Below are 11,706 nucleotides of genomic sequence, written 5' to 3'. Positions count from 1 at the left end.
GAGCCTGCACAAAATTTAGTAATTTTATTCATATTTAGTTTATTTTGTTTTTTATTAGCATATTTGGTATTGAAGTAATCCAAAAGTAATTGTCGTGGACGTTTATAACCGTTAATGGCAGTGAATGACTCAAGTATCGTTTTTGTTACTTCACAATACTTTAATGTAATTCTCTAATAAACTGGGAAGTAAATTTGATCAAAACGAGCAGAATTATTTAATGCGACCAACAACGGATTTTCTTTTCTTATTTTAAAGCAGAACCCAACCTAAAGGAATTCCCAATTCATCTTAATCCAACATTTTATTACAGGATAATATGAATAAGGCAATACAGACGCTGCCCAACTTACAAATGTTACGATCGTTCGTAAGTTGAATTTGTTCGTAAGTTGCTTCAGTGCTATATTTTGTATGTTTAAAGTTTATATAAGTATGTTTAAGGCTTGTTTAAGTGACCTCTATTGTTTTGTACAAAAAAATAAACATTACATCAAATAATATGCTCTAAAAAGATAAATAAAGTTGAGTTTAACTTACTTTTGGAAGATGGGCTCCAAGAGTAAGGCTACTTCCTCCTCCGTGGTAAAAAGTGTCCGAAAAAAAGCGCTCCGACCATTTTCTCAACCACATCAAGCTTTCTTATTCCATTTTCATTTAAAAAGAAACGGCTCACCTCTTCTTTACACTTAACACCAACCACATTGAATAGATGCACGAGATAATAACAATAAACAATAAAAATGTCAAAGTTCTCAGCGTGCATAAGATAGTATAGACATAGACAGTATAGAATGTTTAAACACGAACTAGGAAGAGGAAGCGGATTTCTTCTTCTGGGTGGATGCTGGGTGACATTTCACAGCGCCACCAGTGGTGGAAAGAAGCACTACAGTAATGTCCTGTACTCCGAAAAAGAGGCACACAATAAAAAATCTAACTTAGGGCAATGTCCATGTATTTTTCGACATCCCGAAAAGAAATGATCGTATGTGCCGTTTTTCGTAATTCGAATGGTAGTAAGTTGGGGAGCATGTATTTTTTTCTATATCCGTTTTTGGGGGGTTGATTTTGGAGCGTCGATGTGTTTTTAGCTAAAAACCAATCATGTCACTTTTTCAGGAAGTGAACCAATATGCCATGTTTAGACAAAAACCTATAAAATCCTCTGGGTTTAGGATTCTTTACCAAAATCAACAATTCCGTTATCACAGTAACACTGAAAAAACAAACCAAAGCAATGTTCTAGTGTTTTAAATTTATTTTTCTGGTATGTACAGGTATATTTACAATGATATTCTAACATGTACTTAGATACATACTGACCTCGGTATAATAGTCTCCTCTCTTCTATAGGAGTACGATTAGAAAATCTACAAAATTCAATCAAATTTAAAAAAAAAACAAGCTTTAAGAATGATACCCATCTATCGTTACAACATGCAAGCTGATTTACATGGATGATAAATAAATACTATTGACAAATGACAGTCTATAAGATACAGGCATGAGAGAGAACCCCTTATAAGGACTGATTTTTGTATTTTTATTTCACATTACGTATGTTTCGTTAAACGAAGTTCCCTGTGATTTAATTCTCAGTGTTTCAGTTGGAAACAATATATAAATTGCGTTAATCTCACTGTTAAATTCTGAATTGAGATTATGTGTCATGATTACTGATGCCAGGCACCTGATCCTACTCCCTCGGATGCTGATTGGCTACCTGTCACTTTTTATACCCCCGTCTTCCTGTCACCGGTTGTCAGTCCGTCTGCGAACCTCAGCTTACGCTAGGCAAGCTTTTCGACCCTGACTCTCTCCTGTTCTGATTCCCGTCTGTTTCCCGGCTACGACCCCTTTTCTGATCTCAACCACGATTTTTGCTCCCCCGTCCCGGACACTGATCTGTTTTTTCCGCTCTCGACACCGCCATCGCTCGCCACGGAAATACCACTTCCGCGTCTGAGCAACCTGCTCCCCACAACCAGCGATCTATGGAACGTGTGTACTATCCTTTCCCTTCTTACCAAAAAACTAAGAGAAACGCACCCAAGTGGGTCCTGTCTCCGTTCTGGTCTTGACACTATGGTTATACTTCTCCAAATTTTAAGACAATGGTTTGAACTTGTATAGGAATAACTAAGATCTTAGACACAGATGCTTTATATTGGAGATTTTTTTATAATCTGGCAGTTTTGACAGTTAATTACCTAGAGGGTCTTTGTTTCAGTTTAATAAAATATCCTTAGAGGTTTGGTAGGATTATAAATGTGGATGGAGAAGTGAATATTTGGACTGGAATTTTCGTTGCAGATAGAACATCCCTTTATTTAAATGTGTCCTCTCCATTCGATGAACTCAATATAATGTTTAGCCAGAATCCACTTGAACAGGCTCCATCTTCCTTCTGAAGACTCAAGAAAAAATGATAAGTAAATGAATGATTGGATGGATTGTTGGGTGTACGGTTGGAGGAGTTCATGGATTATCGAATGGTTGGATGACGGTTGGTCAGATGGATAGATGGGACGATTGAATGAATGGTTGGATGGTTGATTGGACAGTTGAATAGATAGTTGGGTGATGGCATGATCGGATGGATCGTTGGATTTATAACTGGATGGATGGATGTTTGAATGGTTTGTTGGATGGATGGATAATTGGACCTTGAATTAATGGTTGGATGTGAGGTTTGTTGAGTGGTTGGATGATAATTGGATGGATTGTTGGGTGTACGGGTGGATGAGTGCATGGATGATCGAATGGATGGATGATGGTTGGTCGGATGGATGATCAGATGGATAGATGGGACGATTGAATGAATGGATGGATGGTTGATTGGACAGTTGAATAGATAGTTGGGTAATGGCATGATCGGATGGATCGTTGGATTTATAACTGGATGGATGGATGTTTGAATGGTTGGTTGGATGGATGGATAATTGGACCTTGAATAAATGGTTGGATGATAGGTTTGTTGAGGGTTTGGATGAAAAATTGGATGGATTGTTGGGTGTACGGTTGGATGAGTGCATGGATGATCGAATGGATGGTTGACGGTTGGTTGGATGGATGATCAGATGGATAGATGATTGAAGGACAGGACGATTAAACATATGGATGGATGGTTGATTGGACAGTTGAAGATAGATAGTTGTAGATAGTTGGGTGATGGCAGGATCGGATGGATCAATGGATTTATGACTGAATGGATGGATGTTTTAATGGTTGGTTGGATGGATGGATGGATGGATGGATGGATGGATGGATAATTGGACAATTGAATAAATTGATTGGCTGAATAATTGGATGGATGTGTTGGATTTATGGCTGTATGGATGGATGATCAGATGGATGGATGGTTCGGCGTCTGGATAATCAGCTTATAGATTATTGGAAAGGTGATTGAATAGATGGACAGATGATGAATGGTTGGATTTATGGCTGCGTGGATGGATGATCGGATGGATGATCGGATAGATGTTTTTTTGGATGATCAGATGGATGGATAGTTGGGTGATTGCATGATCAGATGGATCATTGGATTTATGACCGGATCGATGGATTGTTGGTTGGATGGCTGGTTGATTGGAAAATTGGATAAATGGTTGGATGTAGGGTTTGTTGAGGGATTGGATGATTGGAGGATTAATTGGATAGATGGTTGGGTTTATGGATGCATGGATGGATGATCAGATGGATGGATGGTTTGGTGTATGGATGATCAGCTGATTGGATGGATGGTTTGATGATTGGAAGGATGACTGAATGGATGGACAGATGGTGAATGGTTGGATTTATGGCTGCGTGGATGGATGATCGGATGGATGACTGTATAGATGGTTGATTGGATGATCAGATGGATCGTTAAATTTATGAGGGGAATTGTAGATATTTAAATAGATGGTTGCATAAATGGATAATTGGACAATTGAATAAACGGTTGGATGTGAGGTTTGTTGAGGGATTGGATGATTGGATGAATAATTGGATGGATGGTTGATTTATGGCCATATGGATGGATGATCAGATGTATGGATGGTTTGGTGTATAGATGATTGGATGGATAGTTCGATGATGAATGGTTGGATTTATGATTGCGTGGATGGATGATTGAATGGATGATCAGATAGGTGGTTGTTTGGATGATCAGATGGACGGATGGTTGGGTGATTGATCGTTGGATTCATGACTTGATTCAGGTTTGTTGAGAGATTTAATCATTGGTTAAAAAATTGGATGGATGGTTGGATTAATGGCTGTATGGATGGATGAGCAGAAGGATGGATGGCTTGGCATATGGATGACCAGATGATAGATGATTAGATGGACTATTGAATGAATGGACGGATGATCAATGGTTGGATTTATGGCTACATGGATGGATGATCGGATGCATAGGTGAGTGACTGGATGATCAGATAGATGATTAGAAGAATGTTTGATGATTGAATGGATGACACGATGCATGGACGATTAGATAATGGTTTGATGACCGGACGGATGTTCGAATGGATGGTGGACGGATGACTGAACGATTGATCGGATGATTGAATGGAATGATGCAAGAGATTTGAAAAAACCTTAACCTAAACCCAATCCACACAACCAAAAACCAGGAAAAAAATCCATTTTTTCAACATTGTTGGTGGCTAAGGAGCCAAGAAGAACTTAACAAAGCTAGGGGAAGTCCATAATGATCTAGAAGCAAGATCTAAGTCCTTCTGGTTGGGTTCCTCTTGAGGTTCTGGGGATTTATGTGCATACTAGCTCTACATATCTTCTGTTCATAAGTCCAGAGGGCACCATTTTGCTCCCCGCCTGAGGACAAACTATAAAAATATAAATATAAACCAAAGATTGGCATTCTATGACCCTGAAAGCTCCTCTAGCTGTTGTCGCTCCACTCCGGCATGATGCTAACGCTATGAACGGCGTGGTACTGGTGAGGTGACAGCGTGCGAGGTATGCCGTGAGCGTAGAGGTACTCGTTTCCCTGCAGGCCGGCCGCCGGAGTCTGGATACCGGCCCCGGGGCTGCTCTGGCGACCCAGAGTCTGGTGGCTGACCGAGGTCTGGAACATGGCGGGGTGGTGAGCGTCCAGCTGGGGCGAGGAATGGCTCCCCACCCCGCCCAGTCTGGACACCAGAGATCCTGAAGCAAAGTGGGCCGAGAAGTGCTGGTAGGGCAGTCGCTCCACTGGCTGCATGCCGGCCACCGAGCAGCTCCCGTAAGGAGAAACCCCGGCCCAGGTGTTGCAGCTGATGTCCTCCAGACTGGGTTCGGTTCCCTGTGAGGCACCGGCGTACATGCAGGCTTGTCGTTGGCCCGACTCTCCGCAGTAGGGCCCGGCAGCCAGGCTGAGACTCTGCGCGTAGCCCAACGGCCGGTAGTAGTGGTCGTCCTCGCTGGAGGAACTCTCCAGGTAGGCTTTCTTGAAGCTGTGCTCACCTGAGTGGCAGTCGTCCTCGGCAGCTGCTGAAATGAGCCCCAGAGAAGTTGAGTTAGGACCACCGGAAACCTTGAAGGTCGATTTATAATCGAGATGAGACGATGGTTGAGATGTTTTCGAGTTAGGACCTCCAGAAACCTTGAAGGTCGATTTATGATCGAGATGAGACGGTGGTTGAGATGTTTTAGCGCACACATTTTAAAGTCAAGGCCCGGGGGCCATGACTGACCTGCGAGAAGGTTTTCTAAGGTCCCTGGTGAGCTAAATTTATGCTAAGACAAAATCATCAATCCGGAACCTGCCGGAGTGAACATTCTACTTTTAGCACAACTTCCATCGGATGCGTCTCAAAATTGCTTCAGAATTTAATGATTGATAGAAGAAGCATCCCAAAAAAATTGGGGACGGGTATTTTATAAACCTAGGGTTAAGGCAATTTGTTCAATTTCTGATGTGATGTTTAGGGTTTGTTCGGGAGCTTGACATCCTTGAAAATTCTTGAATTTTAATATTGTGTTGTCAAGGATTAAAATGTGCTTGAATTTCGGATGAAGTGGTCGTAAATACTTGAAATTGTTGCTACGTTTCTCAACTAGTCTGCTCAAAAATGACACTGACACTACTCTCTTTGTGATTAACGGCAGCTGGCATTAGTTAGTATGGCATTGTCCCCCCTGCCTTGGGTTTAGGCAATTTGTTCAATTTCTGATGTGATGTTCAGGGTTTGTTCAGGAGCTTGACATCCTTGAAAATTCTTGAATTTTAATATCGTGTTGTCAAGGATTCAAATGTGCTTGAATTTTCGGATGAAGTGCTCGTAAATACTTAAAATTGTTGCCACGTTTCTCAACTAGTCTGCTCAAAAATGACGCAGACACTGCTCTCTTCCTATGTGATTAACGGCAACTGGCATTAGTTTGCATGGCATTGTTCCCCCTGCAGGTCTCGCACAGGACAGGTGTATGCTCCATCGGATTATAAGTCGCACCAGCCATGAGATGTATAACTAAGAAGGAAAAAATACAGGTCTAGAGCGCCCTCTTGTGGTACAGTGTGAAAATACGGCAAAAATGTCTTCAGTTGTAGCCACCTACCTTTCCTCTTGATGCAGTGGTATTCCGGGCCGTGCTGGTGGGGCAGGGGGTAGGACCCGGACTGGGGCAGCAAGTCCTGCGAGGTACTGGTTACGCCGTTGTCGCACTGGGAGTACTGGGAGCTCAGGGCGCTGGGCGGGGGTAGGCTTTGCCCTTCCCCGCCGAAGGGACTCTGGCTGGAGCTCACTCGTTGGCGGACCGTGCTGCGTGGCACCACCGGGTATTCCTTGCTGCTACACAACATACACATTGGGTGCTTCCCTCAATTGATTGCTTTCAGGAGTTAGCTCAATGCTAACACACAATGGAAAACGCCTTGTGAGGCTAACAAAATTAGCTTCAATGTCATGTATATGTACTCCAAACAGTGCCCCCTTGGTGGCAAAGCAGAACATACTCGGGGAGCAGGACAATGTCAATGCGTCATACAGTAGACCCCAGGACACAATGACCCCGCCTTACAACGTTTTAGGCCTCTTTTTACAGCATCTCCCCGACTCATAATTATTTTGGGTGTCCAAAAAAACGTAGAAAATCAAATTTTGCCGCGTTCGTGCATATTTACAGTTACCTCTCTACGAAGCCTGTCTGTTATTGGTCAATAGCAAATGCTTGTCTGTGATTGGTTTGTATCACTGCTGTATTAAAATTCGGATATGCTATTGGCCGAACTACCTCCCACAATTCCTTTTCTCCTCCCGTGTACTTTGTAAAGACTTCACAAGTCGTTGACACAGTACTGTGTTTTTTTTTCTCATGTATTTATTCACTATGGGTCCTAAGACTTGCAGTGATGTTGAAAGGAGAAGCGAAAATATAACGATCAAGAAAACGAAGCTCGAGATTATAAACAGATGAGAAGAAGGCTCGCTGAGGAATATTTGATAATCAATCAACAATTGAGACTGATATTAAAAATATGGAAGTGGTTCAAGCAAACAAATATTCTCTGTGAATGACTCCTTGGAATCAGTTTCCATTGTAATCCGCCCTCTCTCTCACCTTCTGCATCCACCCGCTACTCCACTCGACCAGCTCATTTCGCATTGGAATAAAATACTTTTTTCTTCACAGCTGTTTTACAAAAGGTAAAATATGTTTGCTTTTTTTCCTTTTCATAAAAATGTATTTATTATGTTACTTATTCCTATGCGCGAAAATTACACATAAGTAGTACTTACTATATTCTATTTTCTTTATTATTTTTATTTTTATTTTCTCAGGGAGCATTAAGTAATTGTAATTGTCTATGTCTAATTGTCGTTCCCTTTCTCGTTCTTGCTTGATTTCACGCCCTCTCTTTCTCGCTTTCTCAGTCTTTCTTTCTCTCCTTTTCAAACTCTCTTTGTCGCTTTCTCTTTCTCTCTTTTTCTCTCTTTCTCAATTTCTCTCTCTTTCCGCTCTTTTTCTTTCTCTCTTTCTCAGTCGTTCTCTCACTCTCATTCTCACTCTTTTGTTCTCTCGCATTCTCTTGTTTTTTCTCTCTCCTGTCTTTCCCTCCTATTCTTTCTGTCGCTTTCTCTTTCTGTCATTTTTTATTTCACATTCTCTCTAGCTCCTTCTCTCTCACTCTTTCTCTCTCTTGTTTTCTCTCCCTCTGTTTGTCTCTATCTCGTTTTCTTGTTTTCTCTCTTTCTCTCTCTCTTTTTCCCTTTCTTTCTCTATCCCTCTCTCTTCCTCTTTCTCTCCCCTCTACATGGGCATATCCTACACATAAGAAGTACACTGACTATATACTATTTTCTTTATTTTAGTGTTTTTTCAGGTGTACCAGTGGTTTTGGAAGGAATTAGCTACATACCGTGGATTTTTCTCCTCCCTCTTTCTTTCTTTCCCTCTGTTTTTCCACTCTTTCTCACTATTTTATTCTCTCTAACACTCTTTGTCTCTCTTTTCTGCTCTCTCTTACTCTCTCTCTTTCTCTCTCTTACTCTTTTGTCTCTCTCTCCTTTTGTCTCTCTCCCCCCCCCCCCCTCTCTCTCTCTCTCTCTCTCTCTCATTCTCACTGTCGCTCTCTCTTTCTGCCGTACTTTCTCTAGCATTCTCTCTCGCTCCCTCTCTCTCTCTCTCTCGCTCTTGTTTTTTCTCTCTCATTCTGTCTCATTCTCTCTGTCACTCTCTCTTTCCGTTGTACTTTCCCTGCCATTCTCTCTCTCTCGTTCTCTCTCCTTCGTTCTCTCTCTCGTTCTCTTGCTCTCATTTTCTCGCTCTCTCTCTTTCTCCCTCTCGCCCTTGTTTTCTCATCCCACATAAATAGTAGCTCCTATTAACTAGTTTCTTGGTTTTATTGTTTTTTAGGGGTTTCAGAAGGGATTAGCAACAAACCATAGACTTCTAACCCCCCGCCATACGGCAAATTCATCTCAGAACGAACCAACGTCGTATCCCGGAGCATTTTTTTTTTTAGATTTTTTTTTTTAATACATTACATTTTTACTTTGAAAGGATATGAGGCGTTTTTACCCAATTGACCAAAAACAGTAGCCATTTTATTTCTTCAACTTTGAAAATCGAACGAATATTCTTGCGGTTTCCAGTAATGGGGTGCGGGTGGGGGGTGGAGGGGATAGCGAGGCTAAATGCTGGCAGGGGAGGGCGGGTTTTGATTTTTGGGGGGCCCTAAAGTTCCAAAAGCAAAAAGCAGATTTTGTCCTTTGAAAAAGTGTTTTGTGCATACTCCATCCCTCACGAGGGCCGAGTAATACGTACAGTATGTGAAGGCTGACGTATTTGTTCCTGAGGAGAATGGGAAGTATGTGTGCGCGTGCACCAAGATACGAGCGTCACTTTTTACATTTTTTTAGAGAGAGAGAGAGAGAGAGAGAGAGCGAGAGAGGGAGGAACAATTGTTTATAGTAGTTTATCTGATTTTATTTAGCACATTTATTTTCACAACCCTTTGTATATTTGTAGAATTTGTCATAAAACAATCACAATTTTCATTGACTTTTTAAAAGAATTGCCTGATTTGATCTCCCTCTTTCTTTCTCTCTCCTTGTCTCTCTCTTTCTCGCTCACTCTTTTTTCTCTTTTTTCATTATTTCTCACTATCTTTTTTACGCTTTCTTTCTCTTTCTCTTCGTCGCTCTCTATTTGTTGCCTTCATTATCTCCCTCCTTCTTTCTTTTCCGTCTCTTTTTCCTCTCCTTCTCACTATCTTGTTCTCTCTCACGCTCTCTTTGTCTCTCTTTTTCGCTTTCTCTTCTCTCACTCATTCTCTCTCTTACTCCCTCTTTCTCTCTATTCCTCTTTCTTTATCTCCCCTTTTATCTTTCTTACCCCCTTTCTTTCTCTCGTTGTCTCTCTTTTTCTCTCTCTTTTCTCAATCTTTTTCTTTCTTTCTTTCTCACTGTGTTTCCCTCTTTCATACGCTCTCTTCTCTCTTTCTTGCCCTGATTATCCTCCCTCTTTCTCTCTTTTCCTTCTCCCTTTCCTGTCTTTCTCACTATTTTGTTCTCTCTCACACTCTCTTTGTCTCACTTTCTTGCTCTCTTTTCTCTTGCTCAATCTTTCTCTTGCCCTCTCTTTCTCTCTCTTACTCTTATCTCTGTCTTTCTTTTTCTCTATCCCTCACTCTCTTTATTCTCTTTGTCCCTCGCTCATTCTCTCTGGTTCTTTCTCTCTCGTTATCTCGTTCTCACAATACCTTTCTCTTCCTTTCTCTCTCACCCCCCCATCTCTCTCTCTCTCTCTTGTTCTTTTATCTCGTTGTCTCTCTCCCTCTCTCTATTTTTATCTCTCTTTCTCTTCTTCTTTCTCCCTTTGTCATTATATTTTAAAAACGTATAAAACTCTCAGGTCAAAAAAATAGCAAACAAGTTAGTGATAAATTATACAATTTTCTCTTTATTCTTTTCTACTTTTATTTTACGATTGAACGAAATGCCCGATACTTTTGGTTCGACATCGAATAGCCTAATTTTAAAAGCAAATTTTTCCTCTCTTTCTCTCTCTCTCACTCTCTCCTTTTTCTCTCTATCGCTTTCTCTTTTCTTTCCCTCCTCTATTTCTGTAATTTTCACGCTCTCTATTTCACTCATTTTTCCTTTCTCTCTTTCTCTCATTTTCCTCTTAGTATTTCTCTCATTTTTCCTCTTTCTTTCTTTCTTTCTTTCTTTCTTTCTTTCTTTCTTTCTTTCTTTCTTTCTTTCTTTCTGGGTGAGGTAGATGACCCCTGACTTTTTTTCTTGTTATTTTTTCTTGCCTTTTTTTCTCTTTTCCTTTTTTTCCTTTCTTCCCCCCACTTTTTACCCTTTCCTCCTTGATTATTCTGATTATTTTATCTTCTTACCTTTGCATTCTGGACATCCGGTGCAGTTCCATGTCATCACTTCCCCGAAATCCTTTCGCGAACGGGTTGTTCTCGATCTTAAGCTGCGTAATCTTTTCACAAAACACGAATAAAAGCCGCTTTTAACACCACAAATGAAAACTTTCTTTAACAGGTGGAAAAGCCTGCAGCATATTGTCGTTATTATTCGTGCAATATAAGGCAGATGTCGCCTTGTTTAATTATTAAACAGTTTTTCTGCAAGGGCCCTTTTTTATTGGGGGGCCTTGCAGGTCTGCAAAGCTCCAATAATTAGCCTTCAGGGGGTTACGATGTGAGCCCCCACCTGGCAAAAATAATGAATGGTTACATACAAAAGGCAAACTTCCTGTTCCCAGGTAAAGGAGGCCGCTGATTGGCTGACATTAGGGGCCACGTATGCGCTTTACTATTTCTGCAGGCCCCCCAAACTAAATACATCGACGTGTTGAAATGATCTTGAACAGACACTGTTTATAGTTTTTTTGCGTTTTTTTAGCCTGGTGGACAAACAAACTTGCGAAAAAACATTCTTGGCACGCAATGCCGGTAAAAAAAAATCGAGTACTTCAAAATAAAAAATATTCCATAGCGTTTGCGCGTATTTTATACGTTTTTTAGAAATATTTTCATATTGTGTACACTGCAGAACGGGATTTCCTTTAGTAAATATATTCCTCTAGAATATATCAATATCATATATATAATATCTAGTATAAGTACCACTACATTTACTGCAAATGGAGAAAGAACGAAAGAACACGCTGAAATAATTGTTTGTTATTTTTATTTTGGGTGAAGTATTTGAAAATGCTTGAAATTGTTGCCATGCAATAAATGAAGAATTG

At 40.7% G+C, this 11,706-nt stretch overlaps 1 protein-coding gene across 1 annotated transcript in view; it reads right to left on the bottom strand.

The window, feature by feature from the left end:
- Positions 1-1,357: 1,357 nt before the first annotated feature.
- Positions 1,358-11,706, bottom strand: part of tbx5a (T-box transcription factor 5a) — a 33,623-nt gene continuing 23,274 nt past the window's right edge. Inside the window, exons 7-9 of the mRNA XM_088355768.1 lie at positions 10,841-10,932; positions 6,550-6,782; positions 1,358-5,481 (exon numbers count right to left, since the gene is read on the bottom strand). Coding sequence (XP_088211894.1) covers positions 4,892-5,481; positions 6,550-6,782; positions 10,841-10,932 — 915 coding nt within the window. The 3' untranslated portion in view covers positions 1,358-4,891. The remainder of the gene's footprint in view (positions 5,482-6,549; positions 6,783-10,840; positions 10,933-11,706) is intronic.

The sequence above is a fragment of the Urocampus carinirostris genome, chromosome 16, assembly GCF_059441175.1.
Source record: "Urocampus carinirostris isolate Australia breed hairy pipefish chromosome 16, RoL_Ucar_1.0, whole genome shotgun sequence".
NCBI classification, from domain to species: Eukaryota; Metazoa; Chordata; class Actinopteri; order Syngnathiformes; family Syngnathidae; genus Urocampus; species Urocampus carinirostris.
Note: the sequence above shows the minus strand (reverse complement) of the source record. Positions and strands in the feature narration are given on the sequence as shown.